The sequence below is a fragment of the Myxocyprinus asiaticus genome, chromosome 31 (genome assembly GCF_019703515.2).
Source record: "Myxocyprinus asiaticus isolate MX2 ecotype Aquarium Trade chromosome 31, UBuf_Myxa_2, whole genome shotgun sequence".
NCBI lineage: Eukaryota > Metazoa > Chordata > Actinopteri > Cypriniformes > Catostomidae > Myxocyprinus > Myxocyprinus asiaticus.
Window position 1 is genome coordinate 25334354 of NC_059374.1, and position 20536 is coordinate 25354889.

At 38.2% G+C, this 20536-nt stretch overlaps 1 protein-coding gene across 1 annotated transcript; it reads right to left on the reverse strand.

Annotated features, from left to right (window-relative positions):
* Nucleotides 1–1036: 1036 nt before the first annotated feature.
* On the reverse strand, nucleotides 1037–18627 carry pipox (pipecolic acid oxidase). Its single transcript, XM_051665931.1, has 8 exons — nucleotides 18458–18627; nucleotides 16818–16966; nucleotides 13117–13330; nucleotides 10262–10444; nucleotides 9236–9388; nucleotides 7693–7842; nucleotides 4944–5019; nucleotides 1037–2298 (listed from the first exon to the last, which is right to left on the reverse strand). The coding sequence occupies exons 1-8, from the start codon at nucleotides 18560–18562 to the stop codon at nucleotides 2168–2170; spliced, it is 1161 nt and encodes a 386-aa protein (XP_051521891.1). The 5' UTR covers nucleotides 18563–18627; the 3' UTR covers nucleotides 1037–2167.
* Nucleotides 18628–20536: the final 1909 nt, after the last annotated feature.

Sequence of the window (20536 nt, forward strand, 5' to 3'; positions counted from 1 at the left end):
TTTTGACTTTTCTTTAAAAAAAAAAAAAAAGCTCCCCTCTGCAGTCTGAAGCCATGACCTTTCCACACAAAAGCAAGCCAGTAAAGAGGCCAGAATCTGCATTCATTAAACCTCTATGCAATGAAGCTTTTGCCTCCAGGCTCCCAAAACACAATTTACAATAGTTCCTCACGCTTTTGTTGAAAGGATTCCAATGCCGCAAAATGCAAATTCTATCATTATTTACTCACCCTAATGATGCTCAAAACTTAATGAAAGTGAATAGTGACTCAGGTGCATGTGAGATGTGTCTATATTGTCCTGGTGCAAATCATGCAAATAAAGGTATGTCTTCACTCCTTCATATATTCCAGTCTCTCTATCCACTGTAAATTCTTTCATCAGCCCAAAACAAATATGGCGGATACATTGATAATGCTAAAATACAAAACCCTTTTTTTTTCTTTTTCCATTTTTGAGTCACTATTCACTGTCATAACAAGGCAAATAAACACTGAATAGACTTTATAATTTCTCCCTTTGTGTTCCACAAAAAAAAAAGAAAAAGTCCTACTGGTTTGGAGCGACAATAGGATGAGTAAATTATGACAGAATTAAATTTTCTGCAAACTATCCCTTTAAAAAAGCTCTTATCACATCAGGTAACCTCTCTAGCCTATAATCAGGGGAAGCAAATATTACTTTTGCATGTTTGATGGCATTTTAATACAGCCATCAATACACTAATACTATCAATGCACACCAACTTCTAGCCTGAAGGATGAATGAGCCCCTGGTAACCCGCTGTCACATTGTATAATTTCCTCATTCCCTCTAATGGTGCTGGTGGACGTCTATTGTAAAAGGCTGCCTGATTAGTGATTAACATGTTTACAGGGGAAAATGGGTCCAGGCAGCAAGGCAACAAATGAAGCCAACTTTTCCAAGACAAATGGCACAACAGCTGATGTCTTTTTAACAATATGCTTCGTTTGCATCGAGAACCCCCTCTCTAAAGTGCCGAAGAGGAACAATGCACAAAATCATAAAAACTGACAAGTGTGCACTTTAATTTTGATGCTATTGGCCACAGATGAATGCGTTCAAAATCAGACAATATCAGACAATAGCATTACAAAGTCATTGTAGGAGCCTAATGGCTTTCTTGTCAGGATAGCAGATGCTGAAACATAGCTCAGCAGGCATTGTCTCTGTTGGAGTTACTCTTGTGATCAAATTACAGGTTATTGATTTATCATCCATCTAACCTCTAAGGCATTTGTCACCCAGTATCTTCATGAACATTAGACAAATAAGAACTCCTTATCAGCAGGATTTGTGAAATAATGCTTAATGGCGAAGACAGCTATTTATGGTTATTAATCAATTACACATAATCACATTTAGTCACATACAGTACATAGTGTATATGCTTTTTAGTGTTCTTGGCAGGGTCCAAATTGAGTGAATTGAGAAAATGTATTTGCATTGAAATTTTGTATAATTATTTAAATATATATTTTTAGTCCCAGTGACTATGGGATTATTTAGCTGTTTTGACTTATGTGTCTTTATTTAAGAATTATCAAAGATTTATCATTCTTACAATTCGATTTAAAGGTGCACTTAAAAATATTAATGTTTATATTCGCTGATACCTAGCGACGTAAATGCAGCATGATGATCCAAAATTATCCCTATGGCCCCCCAAGCGCAAGTGAAGTAAAGGGTCGAATTGTATCATCGTGGCGCTAATCCTTACCCTAACCCTAAGGAAATGTGCTGGAACTGAAGACTGGAACTGAAGACAAGCACTTGGCTGGTCATATGATCTCAACATGGCTGCTCATGAATGTGCAACCAGCAACCATATATAGAATAAAACATATTTTTCTCTAAGGCTGATATTACCAGAGTCTTCAACTCTTGTGAGTGTACATCAGTTTTTCACAAACATATTTTTCAAATACACTATTCCACCATTACTATATTTTTCTATAAATTTAGCAATCTGCAAAAAATCACTTTAAGTGAGTTACTCCACTTTATTCACTCACTAAAGCCAATTTTTGCCGCATATGGTACTTGGTCATTGAATTAGTATAGCACAGTTACTGTAGCTGCATTTAGGAATTCCTCATTCTGTTTATCATATTAAACCAGCTGCATTCATATTATGGTCCTAGACTTAAAGATAAGATCTGGAATGGGATTTGAAACGTTGGATGCGGAAAGGTGACAGGTCCTGGGATGGAACCTCCCCCATAGCCAATTGAGAAAGCACCTTCCCCACGATAGGGCCAAACTTGAAACCATGGCCTGCAGAGGAAGAATGAAAAAAATATATCACATTTACAGAGAGGTGAATCATCACAGGATGGAGTTTACATTCATTCAATACACGGGGGTAAAAGAACTGCACCTCACGGGAGAACATACACTGGACCTCTATAAATAGCCATTATCTGCCGTCTGCTGTCTGACTCAGAAAAGCCTTTGCATGAGAGAGCATGGAGACAAAAAAGAAATCATGCTGGCATAATCACACCCGCTGTCACAGAACATTTATTTTCTGCATTTGGTTTGGGCCAAATGCTAAATTAAGAAAATTCGTCTTCCTCATTAAAGAGTGGGCTATCATAGCAGTGTTCTGTGTGTTTGTGTTTATGTATGTTTTAAGGGTGTGTTCGCCTAAAAATGACAATTCTGTCATCACACTGGATGTGGGACACAAAAGGAGATGTTAGGCAAAATGTTTGCTTCAGAAAAAAGATGCAACGAAAGTGAATGGTGACTGAGGCTAACATTCTGCCTAACATCAGTCAGACAGGTTTGGATCAACATGAGGGTGAGTCAATGATGGGTGAACTATCCCTTTAAGAGAGAGCTCATGCTGGGAAAGATGTTTAAAATGCACTGCATTTTTCTCCAATGCTCTGTGCTTTCTCGGATTGTGTGGCCGTTTGAAGTTCTTGAAGTCCGGGCTCTGAGTGGATATGGCTTTGACCACCAGACATCTGTGCAGAGGGTCTTCTGTTCTTGCTTAAACCCCACTGAAGTAACTGGGTATCCATGGCAACTGGAGGACCTTGAGCTCCGAGCTTGGCTCGAGACAAATTCTGAGTGGAGGGCAACTGCTCTGTGTATTTGCCCCTGAAATGGATCCAATTCCTACCCTTTAGTTTCTCCCAAGCCGCAAATACGACAGCTGCACTGAGGGCAGGGGAGCAGCAAGGAGGCGAGGCGTTGTCATTATGGTGACAATAAATTGAGAAAAGGGTGGGAGAGGTTAATAGTAAGCATTCCTCTGCTCCTATCTATGTCATAATGTATTATTAAGGCAGAAGAATATATGTCATAAATCATTAGTGCACGTCGGCCAGAGCATTGGGACAGTAGTGGTACAGTGAGGCAGCCTCACAATGCTTTCGGTGACATCTCCAGAGCAGCTCCTTTAACTAGGCACAATACATCACAAGATGAATAGCTTCACGGTGATGCCACAATAGCAGTTTTACTGTATATCTTTTCCTAACCCCTTCCCATGAAACGCTCCTCTCCGCGTCCCACGCTGCTAACCACTGAAGTGATTACCAGTGGAATTTAATTAGTCCCATAATAAGTTTAAGGAGGAGGCGATGGGAGCAGATGGAACAAATGTCAGGTGAGCCCTTTGGCCCCCTGAGAGGCAGGTTTGGGAGCACACACAAGCCCAGGGGGCCAGCAACCGCCTTTAATTAGAGGATAAAAGGTGCCTGAACTGGGGGCTTCGGTTCCTGTCCTTCACCAGTGCCCTACTCCATTCGCTCATTAAAAAGTTAAGACACCTTTTTGAGTCGGTGTGACTGTGTGTGGGTGGGTGTTTTACAAGCCTGAGAGCTCTGTTGAAAAGACCAACACTGCTGGTCACCAACAAATGTCATTTTATGGATGCTGGTACCTAGCGTGGAATGCTGGTGTGCTGGCAACCCTACCACGCTTGTAAACTAGCTTAAAGGTATAGTTCATCCAAAAATGAAAATTCTCTGATAATTTACTGCCATCCCAGATGTGTATGACTTACTTTCTTCTGCTGAACACAAACAAAGATGTTTAGAAGCATATCTCAGCTCTGTAGGTTCATTCAATGTAAGTGAATGGTGGCCAGAACTTTGAAGGTCCATAAAACACATAAAGGCAGCATAAAAGTAATTTATATGACTCTAGTGGTTAAATCCATATCTTCAGAAGTGATATGATAGATGTGGTTGAGAAACAGATCCATATTTAAGTCCTTTTTTTACTATAAATTCTCCTCCCTGCCCGGTAGGTGGCGATATGCACAAAGAATGTGAATCGCCAAAAGCAAAAGAAGAATGTGAAAGTGGAGATTGATTGTAAAAAGGACTTAAATATTGATCTGTTTCTCACCCACACTTATCATATCCCTTCTGAAGATATTGTTTTAACCACCGGAGTTGTATGGATTACTTTTATGCTGCCTTTATATGCTTTTTGGACCTTCAAAGTTCTAATTGGTGAGAGAATTTTCATTTTTGAGTAAACTATCCTTTTAAAGGGGTAGTTCAATGAAAAATGTAAAAATTTTAATTATTTACTAACCCTCCTGCTGTCCCAAACCCGTATGACTTTCTATTAGGCAGAAATGTTTCCCTCAGTCACCATTCACCTACATTGTATGGAAAAAAGATGCAATTAAAGTAAGTGGTGACTGAGGCTAATGTTCTGCCTGACATCTTTTGTGTTCCACAGAAGAAAGAAAGTCAGGTTTGGAACAATTTTTGGATGAACTATCCCTTTAACCAACAGTCTATGCTTGTTGACGATAATGTTTTGCTGATCCACTAGCTAGACCACCGACAAACCAACACTAACCATTACATGCCATCTTGGACCAGCATGGAAATTCATGCTAGTCTAAGCTAGTCTTTTCAGCAGGGGAGAACATTAGTGTCTACACTGACCTGAGAATCCAGCACCGATGACAATGTTTCTGTGGGTTGGGTGGCAATCAAGGATGAAGTGATGGTCTGGTGTGACCTACAAACAATGATGATTTAAGCAGGGGAATGTTAAACATCAGGGCAAGACTGTCATTATTTGACCTTTTAATACTGATAACATACACTTTGCATGAGTTATAAGTATTGTTTGAACTGAAAAAATTAAAAAGCATTTAAGAGATAAGTCATTATACAGTATGCCTGAAATTGCTAATGAATGCTATGACAAGGTTCCCACACTTTTTTGACCAATTACTTTTCCGTAACATTTCCAGAAGTTAGTGATTACTGGATAAATATATTTAAAGGTCATTTGGATTCAGATTGATTCAGTAATGAATTATTAAGACCATTTTATGAACTGGTTTGACGATTCATTAAAAAATACAGACTTAAAAGAACAATTTGTTCACAAAATCGGACATCACTATGCCTTGTGAGCAAGTTTTACTATCACACCCTCTATACAAGAGCAATATCTAGCCGATTAAATACTTTATAGCAGAGAATAACTATGAAAATGTACAGTATTTTCACTAAAACTATTTCCATGAATTTTATAATTTTGTTAATTTCAATGAATTTCCATGACTTCTGAGAATTTATACATTCCTGGAAAATACAAATTAAAAATTCTCTGATATTTTCTGGTTTTCCATGATCATGGGAACCCTGCAATAAACATATTTAGGGTGATTTATGAATGACAAAAAAGTTTAAACAAAGGTGCTCAACCAACTAAAGAGGATGTGTAACCAAAAATCAAAATGCCATCCTTAAATTTAAAACTATATGACGTTTCATGCCACCTTCAGGGCCTTCATTAGACAGTTTTGCACCTCCTTAAATATTAACAAATATGACTGATACACATTTATTTTAACATTTTGCATGGGTTTAAAATAATTTGTTTTGCTTTTAAAGATACTTTTCACTTCATCCTAATTAAATGTTCTTGCAGCATCTGACAACTGCAAACAGAGACCTATTCAACCAAAATGATTATTTTTAAAAGCCTCTAAAAGCATTTGGAGCCATTTACAGTATGTATTGCTAAGATGTTGTCTTCTCTCTCTCTCTCTCTCTCTCTCTATTTTTTATTTATTTTTTTTATTTTTTAAGGGTGAAAATAATCGATACTGTGGGGAGCTGACTGAGACATTGTTGCACGGATACTATCAAACAAGACAAGCTCTGTGCAGCCTGCTTCTAGGTAACCCTTTTATACGGTTCCACTCCGTTTCTTTCTTTAATACTGGACTTTATCTCTGTAGGCTCACCGGAGTTCTGGGCACTGACCTATGGATCTCTTGACAGGATAGTGGAGGGTTTATTCAAGGGCAGTTTATGAAGGATTTATGTTGTATTGCACCATCACTGTGCTTTTCTATGATTGATATGATTGTACTTTGCATTTGTTTGTATTATTTTTTCATTTCAGCCATCTGGATGGGAAACTTGAGTGTTTGGTCATACAGAAGGTTACACAGTAACTGAAAACCTTCTCTGAGAGAATTTAGTCTTTTCAAAGTACTGATGCATTAAATGAAAGACTAATTCAGAATCTCAGAACATGCAAAAAAATAATATAAAATTGATTAAAAAATGATTATCATACCTACATACTAGGTATTTCCAGAAACATTCAATGATATTAAAAATAAATGTTTGAAATGCCAACATAGAAATTAGTATTTAATATATGTAATCATTATATATAATTAATTAAATTAAGTGATCAAGTAATGGACCAGGGTGGAAGAAAACTTCCTTTCCCCGAATGCCTAAATTTACTAACTACTGCATATAACATAATCGGTAACAAGGTTCCATTTGTTAACATTAGTTAACAACATTATTTAACACAAACTAACAATGAACAATACTTTTAGAGCATTTATTATTCTTTGTTAATGTTAATTTCAACATATAGTAAAACATTTTTAAAATCAAAAGTTGTATATGTTAAAATAAGTTAATGGACTATGAACTAACAATGAACAATTGTATTTCTATTAACTAACATTAACAAAGACTAATAAATGCTGTAAAATATATATCGTTCATTGTTAGTTCATGATACCTAATGTATTAACTAATGCTAATGAATGGGACCTTATTGTAAAGTGTTACCACATAATCAATAGATTAACATTTTTCAATATGTATGTCAGTATATATGTCAGTAACCTGTGTAATGGCTGGTTTAAATGTTTTGACAGTACTGAACATATTATAGAAATGTCGGTTGAGACAAAAAATGCATATCAGGGAATAAATAAGCATAAAGAATCTAAATTTATGATTATTCATTATTAATTAATTCATAAATTACAATTAATAACTATTTATGTTTTATAATAAATTCTATAATTTTAAAATTCATTCTAAAATTCGAATAAATTCTAATTTATAAAATGAAAGGGGGCCAATTCTTAAATTCAAAATTTTCTCCACCCCTTCTGTTCAATCAAATAATGTATCAGAATATAACATGAAACCTGCATTCAAATATCCTCTTTCTTCTCCTGAAGAGTGAAAGAGTCAAGGAAAGTTTGTTCCAGTACACACTGATGGCAGATTTCTACAAGTCATAGCACCTTCCCATGAAACGCTGCTCTACGCGCCACACGCTGCTAACCTCTGAAGTGATTACCAGTGGAATTTACAAGTTTTACTTTTACAAGTCATGAGCAATCAACCAACTCACTGTGTACATGCAACTCTCCACTATAGCAGGCACTGGGATCAGCCCAGGGAGACAGCGGGTGATGTAACGCTTGAGTATATCGATGTCCACTCTATCCGTCTGTTTATCTCTCTCATCCGGTTCGGTCTCACTGCCCATGTGGTAACACACCTGCTCAGACACATGCACACACACTATGATACAGAAGAAAAAATCTGACCTATGATACATTCCAGATTTGTGATCCACCACTCGGTATGCTTGGAGGAGCAGCAGATATACGTGCAAAAGCCAAGCTCCAGCGACTGGAGCAGGCATACTGCATCTAACATGACACAGCCATCTGTGCTCTACTATTCAGTCTTGCTAAGTGTGATGAGACTGAAGACTCCTGCTGGGCACTGCTGCGTTCTGAAACCGAGCCATTAGTACAGAAAGAACATAGACCAGAGGAGAGTGCTGCTCAGAGGAGAGTCTCTGCCTCTTTAAAAGCATCAATGATTCTTTATTCATTCAAAAAGCTATAGAATCACTTCTGTTTGCGCTTTCATCTGATGTACTTGAAATCTTAATGCTCTCAGAGTGGGAGATGTCTGGTATATCTCTACATAAGGGAATTGTGGATTAATCAACAAAGGATGAAAACTTTAATGACGGTGAACCTCAATGGCTTTTTCATATGAGATGTGGGCAGGATATTGCATTAATGTGATGGTCTGTTGTATCCTGAGATGGTGTATCTAGAACAGACTATATCTATTGTTGCTATTGAGAAATGGTCTTTCAAATAAAAGAGTGAGGCATAGTATTATTGTAAAAATATGAGGCAAACAGAAGAGTAGGCAAAAGTTGCATTTTTAATAGAGCTGTCAAAATTAATGATTAATTTAAAGGTTTAACACATTTTTTTCTTAATCCTGATTAATGCATTTACCGTTAATACAGCATAAACCAGCACAAAGTCTGGTTAAAAGAGCAGAACCTATGCGATGTGTCCGCCCGGACTCATTACACTGATGCACACACTACAAACACACATAACAGCCAAATCAGTAATCAAATTTGTTGAGTATGAGAGATTTAATGTCCATTGCAATGAAAATGCAACTTATGTGGAGACTAGTTATTTCGATTAGTCAAACTCCCACTTAGACTTGAATTGGTGCTATTTTAGTGCATTTTTATCTTTATACTACGGTAGGCTTTGTAGGAAAATGTTAATAAAGTATTATATTGTTACATATTGTTTTGTTTTCTTTCCTAAGAGAGAAATAAATGTATTTTGACAGGAAAAGAAGTCTATTTAGAGTCAAATTTCAGCACTTTCAAAATCTGCTAATTAATAGAGATTAATTACGAACAATTATGCGATTAATCACGATTAAAAAATGTTATCGACTGACAGCACTAATTCTTAATTCTGTTATGAAATATATAAAGTATATACCTTTAAATATATACTTTGATAGTGATAGCAAGGTATTCCCACAGCTTTTAACCAATGACTTTTACAGTCATTTGTATAAAAGCATTTTATCTAATTTAAAAGCATCAACCCACTCACCTTCATTAGTCCTGGATACTCATTGGATGGAAGGCCGTAAATATCATACTCCCCCTCTTTTGGCTCCAGTTGTATAAAACAGGGGAAACGATGGCCGACACTGTAGGTGCCTGGGACCTTTTCCTTCCAGTAGCATACGTTAATCTTCACAACCTGAGAGAGCAAAAAACCCAAAACTTAACGCTGACATACTTTTCCAAATGAATGTTCAAAAACAGCATGTGGAATTCTAATTTAAAATGAATAAATATTAACTCACATCAAGGTAAATCTAATAAGGATTTAGGAATTGGCTGTTCTAACTTTAAAGAACTGTCCAGCCTGCCTTCTCATTCAGAGACCATAAAAATTCACCAGTGCACAAATTCATTGCTCATATATTATCGTGCTCACCCAAGCGCAGACATTCAAGCCCATGCCATCCTGAAAAATGCAATTCCAATTCTAGGTCCAATTCGAAGTTTAACTAACCCAGAATACTTTCCCCATCAATTCTCTTGTGGTGTGTGACACACAAGAAATCTCCGAGGACTGGAGACCAGTGGCAATACTATTTGTAGACCTGGGAGGTGAGTATTGGGTGGTTTATTACATTCACCAATGACTCACTTTTCATTCTGTCCAGGGGTGTCAATCAATATGTGGCTGTGTGTGTTTCTGAAACTATAGCCTATAACAATTTCCCTTGCTATATGCATATGTTTCCACTTTTCAGAATCTGCTTTTCAACCCCAGACATTTCACTATGATAATATCTCTAAAAAGCAAAGAAATAGAAAAGATGAGCAAATGGCTGAATTAATGAAAATATTAACTAACAATCGAATGAATGAATGAATGAATGAATGAATGAATAAATTAACTTTTCATTTTGCCCAGTGGTCTAATCCAGGTCAAACTATATGTGGCTGTGTGGGTTTCACAAACGATGGCCTATAGATAATATTATATGCTATATTCCTGTTTCCATTTTTTTTTTTTTTTTATAGAAACTGCTTTCAAACCCCAAAAATGTCAGTGTACTACCTTCAATGGGAGCTCTAGTCCTGTATTTGTGAGTAGTTTGTTGGCCCAGGGACCTGCTGTGATCACCAGGCTCCTCCCTCTATACACTCCTGACTCTGTTGTTACAGTGATCACATCACCAGGCTGAATGTCAATCACTTTCTCTCCATCCTTTATCACACCGCCGTTTGACAGATAAACCCCCTGCAAGAAGATCAAAAGACACAAACAATAAAATCCACATTAAATACAACGTTTAATCTTCCTATGACAGAAATATCTTAATAAGAACTGTGCGGAAAGCTTGGTTAAACTTTAACTAGTGCTGAGTTTAGAATTGAGAGATGTCAGCAAGGATCAGTTAAAACTGGAAAAAGCTGGTCAGATTCGGGCAAAAGATAATGAAAGAGTTTCTTTGGTGAGAGCCAAGCGGGAGCTTATCACTGCACTCTGTAGCTGCTGTAGGCAGAGCTTATTGAATCTGGGGACGCATTGTGTGCACAAAAGTGCAGGGCCATATTCCCAAGATGCAGTGTAAGAAGGCTATAACAAGCTAGTCAGCAACCATATCATATCTTTGAGTGCTTTAAAATGTGTGTTGAAGGTGACAGTAAATACAGTTATGTACACAAAGAGCATAACTCAATGCCTTTGTGACACTGAAAAGTTTAAAAGATCATAGTACTGAGTGAGAGGTTTCTATAAACACACAGTACGCTGTTGTTCATATCCTTGGTCTTTACAGAAGATTACTTGAACTGCTTTAAGTAAACTCACTAAACAATCTGTCTGGCAATAAATAGAATAATTGAGTAGATATATCATGCTTGATTGAGCACTCACAAAATGTATTTGCTAGCAACGTATTATGTCATACAACAAGCTCACATGAAGTTAGTGCTTTGCCCACTGATGTAATGAGATTAAATTGATCCAAGATTGACTTGGGTCAAAACTCCTAAGAAAAAATACACCAATGAGCCAAAACATTATGACCACCTGCCTAATATGCTGTTGGTCCTCCATGTGCCAACAGCGCCAAACCGCAGAGTCATGGACTCTACAAGATCCCTGAAGGTGTCTTGTGGTATCTGGCACCAAGACATTAGCAGCAGATCCTTCAAGTCCTGTAAATTGCGAGGTGGAGCCACCATGGATCTGGCTTGTTGGTCCAGCACATCCCACAGATGCTCAATCGGATTGAGATCTGGGGAATTTGGAGGCCAGGGAACATCTTGAACTCTTCATCATGTTCCTTAAAACATTCCCAAACAATATGTGCAGTATGCTGAAAGAGGCCACTGACATCAGGGAATACCATTGCCATGAAGGGGTGTACCTGGACTGCAACGATGTTTAGGTAGGTGGCACGTGTCAAATTGATGTCCACATGAATGGCCGGACATTCCCAGCAGAACTTTGCCCAAAGCATCACACCCCCTCCACCGGCTTGTCATCTTTCCCCAGTGCATCCTGGTGCCATCACTTCCCTAGGTAAACGACACACATGTACACAGCCATCCACGTGATGTAAAAGAAAACAGGACTCATCTGACCAGGCGACCTTCTTCCACTGCTACAAGTTCCAGTTCCAACACTTGCGTGCCAATTGTAGGCGCATTCGATGGTGGACAGGGGTCATCATGGGAACTCTGACCGGTCATTCAAATTTTCTGTGACACAGTAGACTTTCTGTCGGTTCGGACTAGATGGGATAGCCTTCGTTGCCCTCGTGCATTGATGAGCCTTGGGTGCCCAACTCCTTGTTGCCGGTTTGTGGTTTGTCCCTCCACGGACCACTGTATGTACAGTAGGTACTCACCACTGCTGACCGGGAGAACCCCACAAGCCTTGCCGTTTCAGTGATACTCTGAACCATAACAATTTGGCCCTTGTGAATGTCGTTCGGGTCTTTACTCCTGCCCAATTCTCCTGCAATCAACATGTTAACTATGAGAACTGATTGTTCGCTTACCGTCTAATCTACCCAGACCTTGTCATGTGGCCTTGTTAGGAGAAGACCAACGTTATTCACTTCAAATGTGAGTGGTCATATTCTGTGTTTGGCTCAGCTGTGTACATTTCAGTTATATTTCTAACATTTGAACATTTGTTGAAATGCATGGGTGTTTCGCCAAACATTATTACATACTCAGGTCTTTAGAGACCTGGCATGTACTGTATATCTATCACAAATCGATCCACATAATGCCCAGATAGTGTCAACATTTAAAAACATTTTCAAGACAATTAGAATGTAACAGAACATAATATATTCTGATATATTAGGAGTTTTATTTTTCATATATCAAAGAGATGATGCAACAAATATAGAACAGGATTCATTACTTCCACACTGAAATTTCATGAGACGCAACTGCCTGTCAAACACATTGAGGTATACATAACACATAAGCTACACAAAAGCCACACATATGTATTTTCTTAGGCAATTATTTATTCTAAATAGACACATAACTTACATAAATTCAGTAATACACCCAAATCACAACAGCCAAATCATACTGTTCATGTGATACGCTTGCTATAGTTTACTTCCATGTTCTTTCTTCATCAAATAGCAATGTCAAATATAAATCAAGTCAATCACTAACACATCAGTGCTACCAAAATAAAAATAAAATTAAAAAATTAAAAAAACTACAATTACATATCATAGGTCTTTAATAAAAGAAGCTTTTGGGAAGGCTGCAAATATATTTACTTTGTATAAATAAATAGATGTGCATCTGATAGCTTAAAGCTGTGACAATCCAATAGCCTCCCAGAGATCTTTTTAAATAAATATTTTAATAAAATGATTTACTAAAACACTGAGTATTGAGCAAGTGACTAATTCTAAGGGATCAGTTCACCTGTACAGCTCTGAGGGCTCTGTCTGCAAACAGCACTCCAGCCATATTGTCCATCAGTGCCCCATTCCCATCAGTCAGATTCAAATTAGGAATGTGCTGGCTGAACTCGTGCTTCTCCAGAAACACAGAGGGAATGTTGTTCCTTTGCATCGTGGCCTTTAATTTTGAGAAATCCTCTCCGTTCTCTGGACCCATAACCAGAAGGCCTGTGGGCCTGAAAGTTATATCACATCACAAACACATAAAAATGTATGAATGTCTTTGCATTACATTACAGAATATGTAATGGATATGTTATATACAGCTCTGGAAAAAATTAAGAGACCACTGCAGGGGGGGCCTGGGTAGCTCAGTGGTAAAGACGCTGGCTACCACCCCTGGAGTTCGCTAGTTCACTAGTTCGAATCCCAGGGTGTGCTGAGTGACTCCAGCCAGGTCTCCTAAGCAACCAAATTGGCCCAGTTGCTAGGGAGGGTAGAGTCACATGGGGTAACTTCCTCATGGTCACTATAATGTGGTTCGTTCTTGGTTTGTTCTTGGTGGGGTGCATGGTGAGTTGAGCAAGGTTGCCGCGGTGGATGGCATGAAGCCTCCACACGTGCTATGTCTCCATGGCAACATGCTCAACAAACCACGTGATAAGATGCATGTGTTGACAGCCTCAGACATGGAGGCAACTGAGATTCGTCCTCTGCCACCCAAACTGAGGCAAATCACTACACGACCACGAGGACTTAAAAAGCACATTGGGAATTGGGCATTCCAAATTGGGGAAAAATCCACAAAAAAAAAAAAAATTATCAGTTTTACTCTGATAAAATTATCAGTTACTCTGGACACCCCCAGATCATCACTGATCCTCCACCAGAGGTGACCCCCAGATCATCACCTCTGGTGGAGGATCAGTGATGATCTGGGGGTGCTTCAGCAAGGCTGGAATCAGGCAGATTTTTCTTTGAGAAGGATGCATAAATCAAGCCATGTACAAGGTTATCCTGGAAGAAAATTTGCTTCCTTCTGCTCTGACAATGTTCCCCAACTCTGATGATTGGTTTTTCCAGCAGGGCAATGCTCCATGCCACACAGCCAGGTCAATCAAGTTGTGGATGGAGGACCACCGGATCAAGACCCTGTCATGGCCAGCCCAATCTCCAGACCTGTACCCCATTGAAAACCTCTGGAATGTGATCAAGAGGAAGATGGATGGCCACAAGCCATCAAACAAAGCCGAGCTGCTTGAATTTTTGTGCCAAGAGTGGCATAAAGTCACCCAACAGCAATGTGAAAGACTGGTAGAGAGCATGCCAAGATGCATGAAAGCTGTGATTGAAAATCAGGGTTATTCAACCAAATACTGATTTCTGAACTCTTTCTAAGTTAAAACATTAGAATTGTGTTGTTTAAAAATTAATATGAACTTGTTTTCTTTGCATTATTCGAGGTCTGAAAACACTGCATCTTTTTGTTATTTTGACCAGTTGTCATTTTCTGCAAATAAATGCTCTAAATGACAATATTTTTATTTCGAATTTGTAAGAAATGTTGTCAGTACTTTATAGAATAAAACAAAAATGTTAATTTTACTCAAACACATACCTATAAATAGTAAATCCAGAGAAACTGATAATTTTGCAGTGGTCTCTTAATTTTTTCCAGAGCTGTATATACAGTTATTTCTGAAAAGCTCTACAGGGCTCCAGACTAAAAAAACTGTTTTACAATATTGCCTTAGTCTTTTACCTTTACCAGATGGCCCAGACACAGAGATTACAAGAGTGCAAATTGAATGAAATCCCAGATGCAGTTTATTGTGCTACTCCAATCCCAATCAATAATTACCAGGAGAAAAAAAGTGGTACACAATATGGGACTTTTAATTATAAAGAAGCCCTAATACACATGGGACTTTTATTTTGAAATGTCTGCGCTCCCAGTTGTGAGCTCACTGACGGCTGATTCGCTGAGAAAGTGAATCTGATTCAAAATGCTAACCTGAGCTCCTGAGTTCAAACCCTCATTTTTTTTTGGTGAAGATCCGGTTCAAAAGAGTAATTTGGTCACGACTCTCTTGCGCTGAATTTGTTGTTGTTGCGTGCGGTGCAGCAAGCTTGTCATCACAACAGAACAGGTGAAAAGTAGCTCGAGACATAGATGTATTCAATAACTCACAATATGATATCTGACGAAACCGCTTCACAACCCGACTGTCGCCAATGGCGATTAGCATAATTTGTTTGGTTTAATATTTTGTTACACTTGGTTTGATATATTTTTGTTGTCTAGTGCAATAAAATTCATTCATTTTTAAGTGTGAATTAAGTGTCCAGAATATTAGTATCTGTATTTAACTTAGACATCCTTATTGAACAGCTGTGCAAGAATGAGAAAGTAATGGAATTAATTTAAAACAGCAATCACTGCGTCCTGATTTCAGTATAAGTACTTTGAGACTCCATATGTATAAGTTGTGCAAAGCACCGTCTGTTTGATGGTAACTGCTTGTGATGCAGTTGTCTTAAGGTGAGAAGTTATACCCAGGGTGTGCTGAGTGACTCTAGCCAGGTATCCTAAGCAACCAAATTGGCCCGGTTGCTAGGGAGGGTAGAGTCACATGGGGTAACCTCCTTGTGGTCGCTATAATGTGGTTCGTTCTCGGTGGGGCGTGTGGTGAGTTGAGCAAGGTTGCCGCGGTGGATGGCATGAAGCCTCCACACGCGCTTTGTCTCCGTGGCAACGCCCTCAACAAGCCACGTGATAAGATGTGCGGGTTGATGGTCTCAGACACGGAGGCAACTGGGATTCATCCTCCGCCACCCGGATTGAGGCGAATCACTATGCGACCACGAGGACTTAAAAGTGCACTGGGAATTGGGCATTCCAAATTGGGTGTAAAAAAAAAAAAAAAAAAAAAGATGAGAAATTATGGCATTGTGGATGAGAGGTTGAGAACACAGGCTTTAAATCAACAATGAATGTATTTGTGTGATAGATGGTTGAGCTACTTTAAGTGGATACTGTTTTTCAAGGCCTACTCCATCTGCCACCCATCATGATGCATGAACAGCACCAGTTCACAGGTCCAAGTCATTCATCAGGTATTTTTTATGACTGAATCCCCCTCAGTGTGTGTGTGTGTGTGTCTGATTGGGGACACTGAGAGAAGGACTCCATATCACATGTGTCAGTGCACTTATCCCTAATAGCAAAGGGGCAGGTCACATCATGGCAGGGCAGGAACCTTCCAAGGTAATAATTGAGGACAATCTCTACTTAATAAAGTAAATAGAGAATACATGCAGCATTCCTCTAAATCTTCCACACATTTTTCACGCCATGCCTGGCAGTCTATGAAATGCTCAAGGGCACAGGTGGCCTCTCATCAGGACCCATACATCAGAGAGCTGTGATGGATACCAGAGAGAAAAAAGGGAAGGCGGCTATGATTCTGCATCAAGGCTGAGTTGGCCTGATCCACTTGTGATCCATTACACCTCTCACAGACCTTGAAAAAACAAGTGTGCCCCAGCCTGTGGATGATGCTCAGGGACTAGAATGAAAATGCTCTAATGTTTAAAGTAATGGTGAGGGCCATGACAGTCTGCAAGTGCTGTTGTACAGTTTTCATGCGAAGAATGGCTCTCTTGTTGCTTTGGGGAAGAACATTTTATCATTCTCTTTCTCCCTCACACACATGCGCATACCTGTATAAATTAACACCTGCTTCTTTCTCAAGCTGGGCCCAGAGCTCATAGCTTTCATGCATCATGTTTGCATAAAAGTCTTCGTCATAGGCTTTCCGTATAATTCTGGTCTGGCCATGAGAACTCCCTCTAGAGTGGGGCAGAACAAACTGGGGAGAAAATTCAAGAACTGTAATAATCCTGGAGGACATGCATTTCTTTTGTTTTGATAAACATATATGACATACAGTCTTAGTCTTAAACAACCGGTTGATTCTCATAAAACCTCTTAAGAAAATGTCTGGTTCTATTTTACTCCAAAACAAAAAGAAACAAATAAGAAATAACATTTTGAATACAGAAAATGAAGCCCATTTTGAGAGCCATTAGGATTTTTTACATTGTGACTAGGGATGCACCGATGTATCGGCTGCCGATATTTATCGTCCAATATTGACCAAATTAAAACCATATGCATAACGGTTTTAAGCATGAAAACACTCATATAAAAAATGATGGTTTATTAATAATTATTAATTAGTAACACACTTAGTTAAAACTCTGTGGATTCAAATGCACAATCCAGAAATTATAATAGCCCCAATATGTCACGGGATGGCACTCCAAAGGACATGTAATATTTACATTTTATTCTTTTCTTGTTCTCACGTTAGAGGAAAAACCACCATAAAGACATGTGACCGTTACCTACATGATGAGGAAACCATTCTCATTCTCTTGACTGAATTAAAACTGAAATTGCAATATGGCCTTGCGTGATTAATAAAGCCTTATAAGGCTGCGTTTCTGCATTCTGCAATTTAGTCAATGCTGTGTGAGCAAGCAGCGCCCTCTAGCGGTCTGAATGGCATGATCCATTATCCATTATACCATTTTATTACAGAATTTAAAAGGGGGTTTTGTACAACAGAAGTGCCAAAATGTTTTAGAAGTGCAAAATAAACTTTTATATAAATTTGTTTTTTTTTTGTTATTTTGTGTTTTTATCTTCTATTTATCTTTCACTGTGGCTCTCCTAAAAATGTTGGCCTGTCATGTGTTCAACAGATCCAATCCATGTTCCAATAAAAACTATTTATTGTTAGAAAAGTGAAAAATCTTTTGTACCTCTTTGTACATTTTAAAACATAATTCCAAAGTATAAGTGATCTGAGTACAAAATAAAGTGGCAAAATATCAGTATCGGCCTATGATTTTTGTTAAAATTGGTATCGTATCGACCAAAAGTTTTCATATCGGTACATCCCTAATTGTGTTTTTTTGTTGTGCATGTACATGAACTATGATTACTATAATGGCTTTGCAACATAAGCATAGTAGCAAAGTATGTAAATACATTAATATGGTAATGGTAGGCCCACTATATTCATGTTCTAAATGCAACACAATTTTTTTGTTAGCCTCAGTGACTTTTAACAGTCAATGTATGAAAAAGATGCTATGAAAGTGAATGGTGACGCAGATTCATTCTGCATAATATATTATTTTGTGTTCTATGCAAGACAGAACGTCATCCAGGTTTGGATTAGTATGAGGGTGAGTAAATCATGACAGAATTTTCATTTGTGTTTGAACTGTCCCCCTAAGGAGTTTGTTTCAGTCTGCTGTATCTGAGTAAAACGTGAAGTCATGCTACCGACCTGCTCCAGCAGTACACTTTTTTGCTTGTTTTTAGCCAGGTGATAGGCAGTACAGGAACCCTGGATCCCTGCGCCGATGACGATGCAGTCGTACACTTCAGACATTTTTTCAGGTTTAACTCTCTCTGATCAGATTCTTCCGACCCTATATCGCGATGAAGTTGGCGTGACGTGACCTACTTTTGTCGTATTCGTTCAAAGTTCTCCAGTTACAGTTATATAACCCTGAACAGCTGAACTCCTTCCCACGTGTTTAGAGACCACGTTCATCAAAACGGAGAATTTAGTTATTATGTGTTGTTTTAATATGTTTAAATTAGTTTAGTTTATTCCAGATAATAGAATAATAGGGTTCAAAACAGTGTTACTATGAATGCAAACTTTAACACAGTGAAAAAGACACTATTATCATAACATAAATATATATAAATAAATAAAAATTTCCAACATTCTTTTGAATGTCCATGTACTAAAATAAAATATTTGATGCCATGAGTGTACCTTCATTTTACTATTACTATTATTTTGAATGGCCATGGAAAATGAAGCAATGTGATAACAATTTTACCTGGTCACAAAAAGTAGCCCATTAATTTACCTGATGAACTTTCACCTTTTGCTGACCCTTTATGCTGTGCTTCTAAATCACTTGCACCTTTATTAGCAACTGACACATAAGTGCAAGCATGTCAAACTTTCTGCTTCCCACGGATCTCAACCTGGACGAAAGCATGGGAATTTTTTGTACAAATCTTCTGTAAATTTGCACTTTCGTTTGGGCATTGTTTCCACTCAGCTGTCATTCGCTTCTACTGTCAAGCAACTGTTTTATGCGGAGAGATTGACAGGCAGGAATTTGGCCAATAGTTGCTGCAAGCCTCTTATAATTGACCAATTGGTGTGTGAGAAGTCGGGACTTACAAAGAGGTGTTAAAGCAATGCAAATATGCGTGCACACACAATGAAGTATTAGACCAGATGCACATCATAATGCAACTAAAGCCGAATCCCGGACATTTTCGCAAATTTTTAAATCCCGGCCGGACGCTTTTTTAAGCTCTGAAAAAGAGGACATGTCCGAGAAAAAAGAGGACGTATGGTCACCCTACTTTTTGGGCACTTCTCACGCACCTTACAGTCTAGCTGATCCCACAAAAGCTCAATGGGGTTAAATCCATAACACTCTTTTCCAATTATCTGTTGTCCAATGTGTTTCTTCGCCCACTGAAATTGAAGCATAAATGGAAAGACTTTAGCAGAGAAATATGACAACAGGCTGATGAAACAGAGATGACTGTGTCAGACTCTACAAACAAACACATACACAGTCAAGCATGGCAGGATCTTATTTAGCTATGGCAAATGCTTTTCCCTTTCGATCTATTAATCCATGACCTATGCATATACAGTAATAAAAACTAATTTCCAAATAAAAGGAACGTTTATTTGGCCTATATAATTAGGATTGGTCATTCTTAAAGGGATAGTTCACCCAAAAATGAAAATTCTCTCATCATTTACTCACCCTCATGTCATCCCAGATGTGTATGACTTTCTTTCTTTTGCTGAACACAAACAAAGATTTTTAGAAAAATATCTCAGCTCTGTAGGTCCATAAAAAGCAAGTGAATGGTAGCCAGAACTTTGAAGTTCCAAAAAGCATATAAAGGCAGCATAAAAGTAACCCATAAGAATCAGTTGGTTAAATCCATGTTCTCCTCCCTGCCCAGTAAATGACGATATGCACGAATAATCCGAATCGCCAGAAATAAAAGAAGAAGAACGTGGAAGTGAAAGTGGAGATTTTATAGTAAAAAAAGGACTTAAATATTGATGTGTTTCCCACCCACACCTATCAGATCACTTTTGAATATATGGATTTAACCACTGGAGTCATATGGACAAATTTTATGCTGCCTTAATGTGCTTTTTTGACCTTCAAAGTTCTGACCACCATTCACTTGCATTGAATGAACCTACAGAGCTGAGATGTTTTTCTAAAAATCTTTGTTTGTGTTAAGCAGAAGAAAGTAAGTTATATACATATGGGATGGCATGAGGGTGAATAAATGATAATAA

What these genes read in the sequence shown, in the direction of transcription:
- pipox (XM_051665931.1), bottom strand. Translation starts at nt 18,562, where the DNA reads ATGTCTGAAGTGTACGACTGCATCGTCATCGGCGCAGGGATCCAGGGT. An exon ending in GCAGGTGTTAATTTATACAG is followed by an intron (nt 13,331 to 16,817) that starts GTATGCGCATGT and finishes TATAACTTTCAG; the next exon opens with GCCCACAGGCCTTCTGGTTA. An exon ending in TGGAGAGTTGCATGTACACA is followed by an intron (nt 5,020 to 7,692) that starts GTGAGTTGGTTG and finishes CATTGTTTGTAG; the next exon opens with GTCACACCAGACCATCACTT.